The sequence below is a fragment of the Emydura macquarii genome, unplaced genomic scaffold, assembly GCF_026122565.2.
Source record: "Emydura macquarii macquarii isolate MOO-44397 ecotype Brisbane River unplaced genomic scaffold, CSIRO-AGI_Emac_v2 contig_1253, whole genome shotgun sequence".
NCBI classification, from domain to species: domain Eukaryota; kingdom Metazoa; phylum Chordata; order Testudines; family Chelidae; genus Emydura; species Emydura macquarii.
This window is the reverse complement of record NW_027131390.1, coordinates 17,401,660-17,416,491: the sequence shown is the minus strand read 5'-3', so window position 1 is coordinate 17,416,491 and position 14,832 is coordinate 17,401,660. Positions and strand designations below refer to the sequence as shown.

The 14,832-nt window shown below is 44.0% G+C and overlaps 1 protein-coding gene across 1 annotated transcript in view; it reads left to right on the top strand.

Moving 5' to 3' along the window:
* LHFPL1 (LHFPL tetraspan subfamily member 1) overlaps positions 1–11,077 on the top strand; it is a 30,528-nt gene extending 19,451 nt beyond the window's left edge. Inside the window, exons 3-4 of the mRNA XM_067549716.1 lie at positions 9,421–9,954; positions 10,877–11,077. Coding sequence (XP_067405817.1) covers positions 9,421–9,602 — 182 coding nt within the window. The 3' untranslated portion in view covers positions 9,603–9,954; positions 10,877–11,077. The remainder of the gene's footprint in view (positions 1–9,420; positions 9,955–10,876) is intronic.
* The last annotated feature ends 3,755 nt before the right edge of the window (positions 11,078–14,832 follow it).

The window sequence follows — 14,832 nt, the reverse complement described above, 5'->3', positions numbered from 1 at the left end:
TTATACCCCCATTCTCCTCCCTGGCCAGACTACATTTACTATGAAGCACCACTGATGCATTATGGGTGGTGTAGTCCAGCCCGGTAACCCATAAGGCACTGCAGTAGCATTTCCAAATCAACATTTTCAATTTTTGGAAGACATTTTTTTGGTTTTTGGATGTTCATTTTTTCGATGAAAAGTTGAAATTTTCTGTGGAAAGCAGACACTTTATATGAAAAGTTTCACCCAATTTTCTGTCTAAAACAGATCTGATGGAAATTTTCAAGTGGTTCTACTAGTTAGTCAGTCTAATGTAATTATAGTTATTCTGCCTGTGTTTTATAGCAGCATGTTGTACTTACTGGTTATATGGCACCTTCCATGAGCCTCAAAGCTCTTTATACAATTACAGACCTTTAATGGAATGATTTTGCCCACCCAACAAAACCAATCCCTTCTGGACTAGAAGTGAGACAGGTAGGACAGTGAGACAGTGCTGTCGATTTCAATAATGAGATGGATAATTAATGTCCTTTGACAGCATTTGTAGAATACAACATATGGTAATAAAGGGATTACATTTCATGCTTCAGGGTGTCAGATGACTGAATGTAGATTGAATCCCAAAGAAACGCCATCTGCCCATCTTCCATATACCATTGACTTGATGCATCTTCGGTTGAATTTTTCATCTTCCTCTGAAGCGTTATGTATTATGATCGCTGGAGACAGGATATCAGTCTGCATGCACCAAAGATTGGCATGAAACGTCAGTGACCCCTTATGCCATCCTGTGCACAGCTTTCAGACCCGACTCAGGGAGTTCAAACTCCCATGAATGCTCCTGATGAGAGCTGGTCAGAATTATTCAAAGGAAAAAAGCCTATTTACTTGAAAAATGACCGTTTGTTCAAAAACAAACAATGTTTGGTTTTTATTTTTTTCCTGTGGCTCTCCCTTTGTCAGCAGCAAAAAGAAAAAAAAAAGGGGGGAGGGAAAGGTGAACACTGAACCAATCCCCCAAAAATTCAGTTCCTTTGAAAACGTCAAACCTTTTTGAAAATTTCCCTTTCATCTTTTTGAATCAGCTCCCTCACTGACTTACCCTCCATTTTCAGAGGAGAGGAGGGAAGGAGGCTTTCCAGTTTGTCTCTGTCTAGCCAAGCACTTGGAATGTGCCTATCATGGTGGTATCCCGGCTCCCAATGAAATATGCCTGTCACCCCTGCCCTCAGCCATTGATTGCCATTCCGCTGAGGCCGCTGCTTTCTGGCAGTTGCTGCTCGCGAGGCCACCGGCTTTTCATTTTAGAATTACTAGTACTTGTGTGCTGTCGGGGGAGAGCTTCCTTAACCCTACCATCATTTTACCTTGGCTGCCTAGAAAATACGTTTAAACCGCAGCACACGCTGTGGCACTTATTCTGCAGTCGCTTTGCTGAACAGATGAGACCTTCAGCCTCCTGTGAGCCCCACTGCTACTGGTAATGCAAAATGCATATGCCTGTCATGTCATGAAATCAGAACTCCCAGGGCTGAAGGGAGCTGCCTTGAGACGAACTGAATCACCTGGATGCCAAATCCAGCTGCACAGCATTATGCAAATGCTTTAAAATCGGGTTTGGCTTGGGAACAGGCTCCCGTTGACATAGGTCTGGTAAGAGTGAAGATTTTTCCAGCGTATGGCGTGAATGCGCAGCTCTGACAAATAAAGCACCTTCTCCAGGATGTTATTCATCAAAGGAAACAGGTTAATTTGGCCTAACATACTTAGCCAACATAAAAGGCCTTGCATCGCTGTCAGGCTCTGGTGGCTTCTGCAGCAGAAGACAGGGTGGCTCACTGGTGGGCTCCCAAACTATTTAAAGGGATGCTACCCAATTACTGCACACCACAATGGGTGAATCTGGCTCAGTATTATCACACAGCACACAGCAACCGCTGCACCTAAGCTAGGGTTGAGCTACAGCTTTGAAGCGATTGCGTGGTTCACCTACCACCCGATTCTGAGTCATGTTTTTGGGATGCCCGTCCGCTCGCTGATCTGATAACGGAAACCCCAAACCATTCTAACTGTAGCGAGATGCACTGTAGTAACAAGCTCCTGCAAGAAGGCGACAGCAGGGGTGAGAACTGAATCCATCTCTCCTGAGGCCCAGTCCAGTGCTTTACCCAGAGGCCATCCTTCCTCTTGCCACGATCTGTCCCACCTGTCGCCTTTAAAATATTAGCATTTAAGGCTTTTTTAAAAAACGAAAACTATCTAAAATCTTAAGTCCCTTCACAGATCGTGTGTGTAGACCTAACTTTGTACCTGAGTACATTGTAACTCAAAATATTTAAAAAAATGCCACTTTAATCTACCTGCCAAAGCCATAGCGTGTTTCACGAAATCTGTTTCAGGAAATCACATAGATGACCCATTTAAGGCCCTGATCCATAGCTCATCGAAGTCAGTGCAAAGATGCCCATTGACTTTACTAGGCTTTGGATCAGGTCTTAGGCACTTATGATTTTAATCATGTCCTGTGGGACACACACAGCACCCGGAGTGCCTGAATTCAGGTCCCAATATGTAAAAAAATGTTTAAATATTGCCTTTAACACATTTTAATTGTGATGTTTTAAATACAGCTGGTCAAAAATAGGAATCCTCAGAATTTCTTATGGGAGATGCAATCCAGTCTTGGGTATGAGACAGCTGCAGTACAACTCCCATGAGGCACAACAGCACTTCAGGTGGACACATTAACGTTGAACTGGCTGGAAACAACGTATTTTAATTCAGTTCAACACAGCAAAATGTTTCAATTCGGGTTCACCTGATCAGAATCAAATATTTCATTATGATTTTCCTAATGGAATTTTTTTTGGCAAAATGGGAAATTTTTCCTGAAACGTCATTTTCCATTAAAATTTTTTTTGATGGGAGAGTCCCAACCAATCTAGTTTTAAGTCTACACGTCCGTCTATCCTTCTACCACATGCACCACTGTGGTATCTGAGGGGCTAATGAATCTTGTTAACAATGCAGGGTCTCAGATTTGTTTTTGGAACATCATTTTATTCTTTTTTTCTTACGAAAGGATTTTAATTCACTTTTAAGTCTTGTGTGCCCTTTGGTCCCCATCCGAGGTGTATGCGGTCTCTTTGCACATGCTCACTCTAGCTGTCAGAGGACAATGAAATTCTTTGTACAGGAAGGGTTCTAGCATCCTGGGAAGGGAGGTTGCAGCTGGATACACCCAGATAGTGACTGTCACGTACCGGGGCAGGAGCATTCTTGAAAGTGAGCACGCCGTTCCAGAAAAGCTCCGAGGGAGCCCCCCCTTCATGTTAAGCAGATCCAGGTTAAAGACGTGCCTGTTTTTGATAAAGCTGTTAGTGAGAGAGGGATATTAAACAACTACTGTTATCAGAAAAAATCACACATAGATATGTCGGAGTTGAACAGGGCTGGTTTGTGGTGGCTGTATGAGCCAGTACTTTGAAGTCTCCTGCCTGGTGCTCCAGACTCTAATCTTTCATTGAATAATAATTCTTTCTATTCCTTATGACTACCAAGAACATTTTCAAATGAGTCTGAGTGCAAAATGCCTGGGTTTGGAGGCAGCTTGAAATAACAGCTCTGCCCCGATTCATCTCAATAGAGTGTTGGCGAAGAAGCCTAATGGACCAATGATTTAAATTGACATTGTTCATTATTTCACTGCTGCGCAAGCCGTGCAAGCAAGAGAAGGGATGGTCATATTATAAAGATCTACACAATCTTTTGAAAGTGGCATGTCATTCGGGCATTTCAAGTGGCTGGGGTTTGGTTTGAGGGCAGAATTTGATGGTTTACCATGGCTTTCTTTTAATCCCAATTCAGTCCCTTGGGAACACGAATATACTAATCACCAGGCAGCGCAGTGTGGAAGGGATAGAAGAAAACACTTCAGTGCTTTGCGCTTTCACTCCTTGATTCTGCCTGGTGCTTAGATACCATGGTGATAGGGGCGAAAACCAGAGATGAGAGAAAGATTAAAATGCCAGTCAGTGGTTGAGTTCTCTTAATGTTAACAATGTAATCTAACATAAGGAAACAGAGCCCTGTTCCAAACCAATGAGATTTGCAACTTGGAATAAAAGCAGAGTCTCTGATTGAAATGTCAGCCCCATCTCTGAGTGATGATTTAATAACTTTTATGAGTGATCCTGTCACAGCAAATCTCAACACTTGAACGGAGTGACTCAGTGAGAGCCTATTAGCAATGATATATACCAAAGAGGAACAAGATGAGCTTTTTACCCCTTCCCAACTTAGCTCAAAAACTAATTTGTTGTGGGAACCTTTTCTCTTTCTCTTGCAACTTCTTTTTTTCCCTCCTGCGTGTTAAAATACTTCAGGGACTACTTGACCTCTGTGCATAAGGGAAACAGGGCGTAGAGTGAACAGAAGGTGAGTACACCAGGCACATTGATCACCTGTGGTCCTGTCACGAGCTATGAGTGGGCATACAGCCATGAGAAGGGCTTACGTGCGGCGGGCACATGGCGTGGTGGTCTGGCAGAAAGGAGGTGGGAAATTCTTTGCCCCACATGCCTTCCCCAGGCCAACATCGTGTTCAAAGGTGCCCATGGTATGATGGTGAAAGCTGCTTTGCAGATTTTACATGCTCATGTCCCCCAACGTTCACAACACAGAGGCTAATTTCTGGGTGGATGTGGGTTACTCTTACCTATCTCTAGTGGAGACACAGGACTGTTTAGTTGTCAGTGAGGTTACTGAGTGGTTCTGTCACCAGGCGCCCACTCACACACATCAATCAGGAGCACAACTCAGTGAACATGCCCTGTAATTCCTTAAAGGGAATTTTGTGCCAGCCTGCAAACTGTGTGCTCTTGGGGGGGGGAGGGGAAGGGAGCTGCTGCCTTAATACATATTTGTGCACAATTGCATATGAGCTGTGAATGCCATTTCAGTGCCGATGTCCATGTAACATCAGGGCTGACTGACGTTGGGGCGTTCGTTCCTGTGTCCTCATCTAGTGGTTGGATCTTGACTGGAGCTGGACGAATAACTCATCACCAATCATTTACGTGATGTATTTTGCCTCTGTTCCGGGGCACATTCAGGCTGTTTTGTTTGGCCACGTGGTCGGTCACATAGCGTGATTTTAATCCCTGATTGGATAAATGTAGCTCTTTGAAACAGGTTGCCAGTGTGAATACTTGTGATTATGAATTTAAAATGTACCGTCTCTGAATATTCTGCAACATTTGTTTAAAATTTACCATCTCCATAAATATCGCTGTCAAAAAAATAATTTGCTGGAGAGTTCCTGATAAGCAGGGACACAGCCGAAGGGGAATTCATTTCAAAATGCAAAAGAATATTTGTGGACAATATTTGCCCAGAGCTAATCAAGGGAGTGTTACTGAGTTTTATTTTGCCACCTGTTGTGTCCCCTACTGGGAAACTGCATGGCTAGTCACATCAGCAGCTTTCCTCTGTGATGCACATCCTTGCTCAGACCAGCATGTCTGGATCATCAGACTGCAGTCAGACCAGAAGCACATTCAGCAGACTTTTGCTTCCTCCTCTTATGAACCCAGACCACTCCCATAAATAAACTTCGCTTATCTTCACTTTGGTTGAATTCTCAGATCCATACAATACAGAGCTGCATTGTTTTGGTGCATCTTTTTTTCCACTGTGCATTTCTTTATGCTAAAAGGGGTGACTGGACCCATAGATGAGATTCAGAAAGGGAAACGGAAATAACGAATCTTGTGCTTGCTGTAGTGCATATATGGAAGGGGAGATGCTTCAGTCATTCTGGGTAACAATCCTTGAACAATGCAGATAAATGAAATAAATGCCAGTCAAACAGAATAACAAGGCTGAACATGGTCCTGAGTTAAACAAAGAATATTCCAATAGCACAGTTTGCTGGAACAGGCCTGTGCTAAACGATTAAATCAACAAAGCTGACCGTTGGCACAACAGTGTGGAGAACATCAAACTACACATTACTTGCCTTGTTCAGAGGCCAACTCCAAGGACAGTAAAAAATGTGCAAGATATTTATAGATCTGCTTTTGCCAGTAACACAATGCAGCCTAGAAGGATGACATCTATTTAATGCTTGCTGTTTTCCAGCAGAGAAGCCAGCACTTCCCTTCATCAGTGCAAATTATCCATAGAATCCCATGAAGATCTGCATGTGTCCCTTGAAACATGGGGGTATACATTTGCTATGGCTAGGTTTGAAAGCCACTTTTTTTTTTTTTTTAAATCACTACGTTTGCATTATAATACTTTGCAGTGGCTTTTTTTTTGTCTAGGCAGTGCAGGATGTCTGACAGCAGAGGGCCTGAATTGGTCACACAATAATCAATCATATCTAGCTGACAAGCAGAGGGTAACAGTTTAGGAGAGATGTTACTTGGAATCTTTAGTTTTGCCATCTTTACTGACTGGCTCCCTCCTGAGCAGGAGAGGGGCAGGTTGACGGCGGGGGTGGTGGTGGTGGTGCTTTGTCCCTTAGCAGATGACCTTAAACCAGAGATCGGCATAAATCCCGGATCTGAACCCCCACCCACTTTGAAGAATTTGAAATGTAGTTTAGGCTCTGAATTTTACAATACAGTTCCTCATTTCCAGCCTGTTCTGTTCAATGTTCACTCCTCCCTATACAGGGATTTTTTGTGCATTCTGCTGTACCTGCCCCAAAGGTTTCCCACTGCCGGAAGGGAAAAATAACCCACCTTCATCCAATACAACAGCCTTTTGGACAGGAGTGAATAATCTGGAGCAGATCTGTGTCTTAAGATAGGACATTATATTCATATATATATATTTTTTACTTTGACTATTGAGACTCCTTTCGCTCTACCTTGTCCAAGTGCGCCATATGGCTGGGCTTCATGACTACGAGACGAGATGACACAGGCCAACCTTATTGTATCTGCAGTATACATGACTGAAAAATGGGTTCGTTGGAGTGAATCTTGCCCATTCACCAACACTGCAGCATTTCAAAGGACTCAGCTTCATCCGGGATGTACAACCAAGTCCAATTTGTTGACTCTATAACTTGCAAAATCTTTCTTCCTCACGTGTAATTGTCACCTGTTGTAGCCATTCTCTCAATATGCACAACATTCCCTCCCGCTGATATGACATTGGAGCCAGCACTGCAGTGTGGACACGAGTTACTCTCAGCATTCAAAAGAGCTAATATGGTGTGCAAATGTGAGTTAATATGCTATCTGTTAGCGTTAGTTACTGTTGCTTCCAGTGGAATTCCCTAGTAACACCTTGTGGTAATTTCAGCAGTTACTTTGTAAAGCAAAAAGCAACCAGTGCCGTCATGGTATCAGTTCTCTTCATTCTTAGAGCTATCCCCCCATCTTTCTGATGCTCAGTTCAGCCTCAGGACTCATGGATACGGATTGGCCCGAGAAGGGAGCTCAAGGACAAATGAATATTACTGTTAATTTGGAATTAAGGCAGGAATCAGGAGGTTTATAGTATCATGGGCATGGTAATAGTTTGGTACACATTATTGTAAATGAACATGTCCTATACCATTTTTGGTAATGAACTACATCTTGGGGATAGCCCGATGAATACAATTGTCTTCACCACCACCAGGTCTCATTGCATTAGTGTGGGTGTTGGCGTACAGTGAGCTATCAAAGAAAAAAGAGATGCAGGGGCTCACCTATTCGCCATTCCTCTGCATCAAGAATTGTACATCAGGCTGATCTTGTCATATACATGCTTGTCTTGAAGGCTTTCTAATGGTTAGGCCATAACTACCAAAATTATTCTCCTGACCATCATTCTATGCCCCTTAACTTTGCCTCACAGTTACTGGTACTCTAATTTTCTCTTAAATCCTGGCATGAAATTTCGGCTGGGGGTTTGGAGTTAGGGCAGCTCTCGTGTTGTACAAAAGCAGCGACTCTAGATGTGGAAACTTTATCAGATGTCTTTATATCAATCTATCTGCTTAGTGGAACCTGGATTTAGCGTACCACTGCTGGATGATTTATTTCCTCTTTTTTAGAACTTGTTCTGCTTTCAGGGCAAAACTCTCAACTCAGACCTCCTGACTTGGTTACTCCTTTCTATCCACTGATGCAGAAAGCAAAGGGAGTTCTGTACATAAAGCAGGATATAATAATTAAGATCTGCCAAGAACAGCTGAGAAGAGAAGCCCCCCCATAGGCCTCCACTGGCTGCGTTAGTAACCTGGCTTTTTCTCCTAGCTGCTGTGTAACTTTTGCCTGAAGCGTGTCTCATCTGCTCAAAGTGACCACATGCCATGGTGTGATTTTTGCCCTGGGTGTCTCACCAGATCAGCCATGGTTTCCATTGGAAAATTGGTGCCGGTGCTGTCAGTGATTTGATTTAAGTATAAAATAGTAACGTTTTAACAAAACAAACAAACAAAAAGGAAAGATGCATTGAAAAAACGGGACCAGATTCACTCCCAGTTTTACTCTGGTGTAAATCTACTGTTCTCTGCTTAGGCTATAAATCCTTTGGGGCCGGGACAGTTTCTGGGTTCTGTGTTTATACAATGCCTAGCACAGTGGGGATAGGGCCTCTAGATGCTCCTGCAATACAAATGACTAATAATAATAACTTTAGGAGTAAGTGTAGGACTGGACTAACACAGTGGTGAATCAGGCTCTGTACACTTGAAATCAACTCTGATTTGTCTTGCCATGGACAGGAAGAAAGAGGGACAATAAACAAGTAGATTATATATTATTTGTATTAGTGGGGCATCTGAGGACCTCAGTTGTGGACTGTTGTGCTGGGCGATGTACAAACAGATTACAGAAAAGATGGTCCCGGTTCCCAGGCGCTTACAATTTAATATAAGACAAGAGACAGGAGGTAGGTACAGACAGAGAGACCGGGGAGCATGAGGGAACAATGAGGCGATATTGGTAGCCTGGTAGGTAGCGTTCTGAACACACCAGCGGCTTAGCCATTGCCGAGTTTTTTGTTTTGTTTGCTGGGGAGAGTTTCAAGGAGCCATTGCAAGGGGAGGGAACATTGATGTGGCTTTGCGGGTGTTTACAGGGAGCTCCCATTTGAGAGGCAGCATGGGAGAAAGCACAAAGTGGCTTGTTTGAAAATTGAATGAGTGGGAAGTGAGGGACAGCATTGTTGGCAGAGTGTAGGCAGGAGTCAGCATCTCAGCAGTGTATATGAGAGGAGGGGTAGGATATAGTTAGGCCATGAAGGGCCTTGGAAGTAAAGATGATTTCAGTAAAAGTTTATCCATGTACTCCATGTGCCAGGCTGCAAACATTGTCTTTTCCCCCACTAGGCCGGGGAGGTGCAGAGAAGATACAGGGCAGTTTCATGACTGACACAGCACTACAGCATGTACTGGGTTCCTTATTTCCCTTCTTCTTTCTCCCTCTGCAGGAACCTGCAGACTTGGCTGGGCATATTACTGCATGGGAGGTGGAGCGGCTGCAGCCATGCTGATCTGTAGCTGGCTCTCGTGCTTCGCCGGAAAACACCCCAAACCTGTAACGTTAGTGAAGAGCATCATGCAGAGTGCAAATCCTTATGGAGTGGAGCTCGAGTGTGGCCTTAAACAATGAGCTTTGCCGGACACTCTCCTAAAAACGAATGAGAAGTGCGGCCACATGGTTCAAACTTCTCTGACTGATCCATAGGAATCCCTACTTTTCTGGCGACAGCAGGGACCAAAGGCTGCTCCCAACTGCTGTTGCATGTCTGGACTAACTGCATGCAGGTGGGGTTGTTCTAGATTTACGCTAGCGTCACTGAGAGCACATATTGGCCACAGTGATCATTGAAACAAGTACAGTATCTTTGCAGACCAGACCTTGAGAACAAGAGGCCAATTTCCTCTGCCCTGTGACTCCCTTCAAATCAGGGGATGAATCTGGTCCAAGGAAAATAAGAATTGATGTCATGCATTCTCTGAATGTAAGATATATCTCCATTAATAACAATGCCTAACTCTTAATTAGCACTTTTCCTTAGTAGATCTCAAAGCGTTTTACAAATGAGGGGAGTATCATTATTCCCATTTTATGGATGGGGAAACTGAGGGACAGGGAGGTGAAGTGAATTGCCTAAGGCCATGCAGTAGGTCAGTGGCAGAGCAGGAAATAGACCCCCCAGGTCTTCTGAGCCCCGATCCATTGCTCTATCTACTAGACCATACTACAAAGCATAAGCTACATTCAGTAGTGTGCTTCAGGCTGCTTTGCCTGCCTCAGATGGTTATGGTTCCTTTACATTGCTGGAGCAGTGCAGTACTGGTACAGAAATCGGAAACTGAGCCCTATGTGTAGTGTTTATCCAAAATGTCCAGGATAGGACAAGGCTGTAGAAGGAAGAGTGTGCTGCAGCCTTGTTCCTTGTTTGTTGCATCCAACCTTAAATATAGGAGCTTTTCCCTCCCCAAACCTAGAGAAGATATAGAGTTTGTCTATCTAGCGCAGGGGTCCCCAAACTATGGCCCATGGGCCTCATCCAGTCCACCAACACATTTTGACTGGCCCTCTGCTGGCCCTGCCTCTCTCCCATGTGGGCCTAGAGGCACCCTGGCCAGAGCCACACCGCTCCCGGCCCCAAGCAGCGCCGTGCGGCGGTCGCTCCCCTCTCCTGGCCCTGCTCCTTCCCCCACCAGCTCCCACGTGACGTGGGCCCAGCCGCTCTGACCCACCATAAGAGGAAGACTGAGGGAGGTGGCCCTCGCAGGTGAAAGTTTGGGGACCCCTGATCTAGTGTGTGAGTCCCTAGAGGGACTTAAGATAAAACTGGCTGTGTGTGATGTATATAGCTTGTCCTATAGCCGTATGGAATTCTGAGTTGACTGAATTCTTCTCCATGGCTGTTGCAGGGCCTCAGAAATGTGAAGGTTGTCTCCAGAGTACGGTCAGCTTTGGGTCATTGAGCACTTCATCAGTGCCATGTGCTGGAAAGTCCAATGAAGGGCATGCTCTGGGCTTATAAACGTGTGTATTTCTTTCACTCCTGTAGGAGAACAAGTTGGAGAAAAAGCTTCTGTGTTTGCATATATATTCCTGTTGTAATGGCCTGTAAATAAAGGTTTGTGACCATTTTCACCCATATGAGTGAAACCCATGCTCATTGCTGCACATTACACCCAGCTTTAGAGACATTTATTATTATCTAGTCATGTAGCAATTCTGGTTAAGTATATGACTCTCCAGAGCTATCTGATCTTGTGCGTGCATGAAGTGAGATAACTGGCATCCTTTTGAAAAGGAATGTGAGGTTACCAGTGAGTGCTCTTTGCATTTCTGCTAGAAGCGGGTAATATGAGGAAGTCCTAATGCCCTGTATGGCAGAATCTCCTGGGGTGACTGCAGTGCCCTCTGGTGGAGTACAGGGCTGTCTGCAGACTGTTTAATATCAACACTCAACTTCCACTTCCTGGACACTATAATACAAATAAGGGATGGTCACATTAATACCACCCTATACCGAAAACCAACTGACTGGACAGACTAATCCTATGCAGTGCTACAGACTGGGGACCAACTGGCTAAGCAGCAGCTCTGCAGAAAAGGACCTGGGGGTTACAGTGGACAAGAAGCTGGATATGAGTCAACAGTGTGCCCTGGTTGCCAAGAAGGCTAATGGCATATTGGGCTGCATTAGTAGGAGCATTATCAAAAGATCGAGGGAAGTGAGTATTTCCCTCTATTGGGCACTGTTGAGGCCACATTTGGAGTATTGTGTCCAGTTTTGGGCCCCCCACTGCAGGAAGGATGTGGACAAATTGGAGAGAGTCCAGCGGAGGGCAATGAAAATGATTAGGAGGCTGGAGCCCATGACTTATGAGGAGAGGCTGAGGGAACTGGGCTTGTTTAGTCTACAGAAGAGAAGAGTGAGGGGGGGGGGGTATATGATAGCAGCCTTCAACTACCTGAAGAAGAGTTCTGGGGAGGATGGAGCTAGGCTGTTTTCAGTGGTAGCAGATGACAGAACAAGGAGCAATTGTTTTAAGTTGCAGTGGGGTAGGTCATGATAGAGGCTATAACTTTAGTGACAGTGGTGGTGGTGAAAAGTGTCCCACTATGGCTGGGCTGTGAGGATGGCCAAGGACGTCTTCCACTCAGACATTTCCTTCTCCCTGACCCTTCCCGAAATGCATAAATACACTACTCGTACTAACTTTCCACTCCAGCATCATCCTTGTCTTCTTTTGTTCTGGGTAGAATACGCCACTCATCATCAGAATGAAAAATCCTCTCTCTTTGTCAGAATAAAGTAGGTTCTCTTGCTGTAATCTGATGATGCTATAACATTCGTGGGAGATTTATCTCTGCTTCAGTGTTTCCACTGTGAATGAGTTGACTCGTCTCACTCCCTTCAAAGAATCTTTGAGGGAGAAAAGACAAAGAATCCTAACCCGCTTTGTCTGCTTGTTATTAGTAAACACTATTTTTAATCACAGCCTCCATTTTTTTTTTATTTTTAAGCCAACACACGAATCAGACTTATCTAATTAAGGGTGGGGGAAAGGACTCTGAGTGTTACGTAAGCAAATTAGAGGAACAATGATCGTTGTGATGGTAGTTTGTTTTCCTAACCGACATAAGGTCATAAAGAAGATTGTTGATGCAGGCAGGCTGCTACGTGAGCAGAAATGAAAATATTGGATTCTACTTTGTACTAGGATATTTAAAGTGTTTGTCCAATTCTCCTTTAGCACGTCCAACTATTTTCAATATTTAAATGAACCCTTTGTGAACTTTGACGATATTGAGTTTGAAATGGCAAGTTATGATGTGTGGTAGGAAGCAGTCATAAAACTAGCTCAGAATAAGACCAGAGTAGAGTGGTATTTTCAAAATTGCTCAGCATTGACTTAAATCTGTTCCCACTGAAGTCAATGGGAGTTTTACTACTGAAGTCCAGGCACCAGATTCTTGTTTACGCTAAGGTCCATTTAAGGCATGTCTACAGTAGAAAAGACTGATAACTCAGGTTAGCTAACCCACAGTAGCAATGAAGACAAGTTAACTCAACTTCTAACGTGGATTAGCAGCTTGGTTTCAAGCTCAGGCTGCCCTATAAGCTTCAACTTGAGCTGCTAAGCCAAGTTAAAAGCCGAGTTGCGGTGTCTTCACTGCTACTGTGACCTGAGTTAGTTAACATGTGTAAGCTAACCTGAGTTAAGAACACACCTTTTTTTGCGGTGTAGACATCCTCGTAGACAGTCCTGGCAGTGTAAAGGATCATTAGGGGGTATATCTACACTGCAGCTGGGAATGCGCTTCCCAGCCTGAATAGACAGCTTCACAGTAGCGGGGCTCGAATCAGCAAGGTAAAAATAGCAGTGTGGATGTTGCAGCTTGGGCCGCAGCTTGGGGTCTCAAGCCTAGGGGGTCAGGACGGTCTCAAGCCCGAACCACAGCATCCACACAGCTATATTTAGCATGCTAGCCCAAACCCCACAGCACACGTGTGTCTGTCTGGGCGGGAGGCCAGCAACAGTGTAGACATACCCAGAGGGGCCCTGTTGTGAAAGAGAAACTGGTCCAATGGAAACAGAGCTAGGCTGGCGCTGAGTGTGTTTGAAAATCCCACCATAAAGCCTAATTCCGTTTAGGCCAAGAAAAATCTGACTGCTGAGCAGCCCCAACAAATGAAATTCGCTGATCTCAACAGAATTGCTGGTCGCTTGTGGGCAACATGAAAAGCATTTGAAGTTGAACTCTCAGCCTGCCAGAGGATCAGACACACGAGGTGAGCCCAGTGTAGACAAAAATGTGAAATAATAGCTATCACTTCTACAAGCATGAGGGTAATGTTTTCTCTCATCAGTTCAGTTAGTCTATAGTTTATACATTAACAAGGCCACGGATCATGTGTATGGCTTCCTGAAATACAGCTACTCATCCTTAGTATGACAATACTGTACAAGTAGCATGGTATTCTTTTCACTTATTTTCGTGATCATTATATATTTGGGGCCAAATTCAGCCTTGCTATAAGCAGTTAGACGCCCCATTGAAATCACTGCGAGCTGCCTGCATGTACACACACAATTTCTCAGTTAGGCCCTTGAACATGTGCTATTCCCAGCTGCATTAACTTTTTGGATATTCCAGTTGTAGTAGTGATTTAAGTGTATTGTAATGGCAACTGAAAGCAGAGATGAATGAAATTCCCCTTTAAATGACTATTGGGAACTTCTAAACATTGTAGGTACTTTGATCAATGGGTATATTTGTAGCCACATTGTCAGCTAATCATAACTCGAGGGCACTGTGTTTGTAATACTGTTCATAGGAATTTTTTCCTCTGAATTACATTACTGCTGTCCCTGAAATGTTGTTACAGCTCTGGAAATGCTGATTACAAAATGATGTCCTGTCTTATGTGCCCTCACCCTGGGAATCAGGTGAGATTGTGATACATTACTAGGGTAGATACAAACAAGTTCTGGGTAACAGGAAGTATTCCCCCCAGCTTTCCTTACAGTCTAGACATTGGAATGTGTAATGTTTTGCACGAGTCCAGATATCTCCACCGAGGTTAGAACCCAAGGGTGGGAGTAAGCAATCCAATGACTAGTGTAACGCTGGCAGAGCAGGTCATGCTAGAGTGTATTCGGATCAATTCACTTGTGTATACGTCTAGATCAAAGTGATTACTGGTTTGGGTGTTAAAACTTCATAAAACTAATGGGTTATCACATGGATCATTTTCACTTATCTGTTCCTGTGCTAATGTAATAGCAAACATTTACATGGTAAATACTCCCGTAACTTAATAACTCATCAGATATCAAAGAAACACATCAGACATTCCTCATTCATC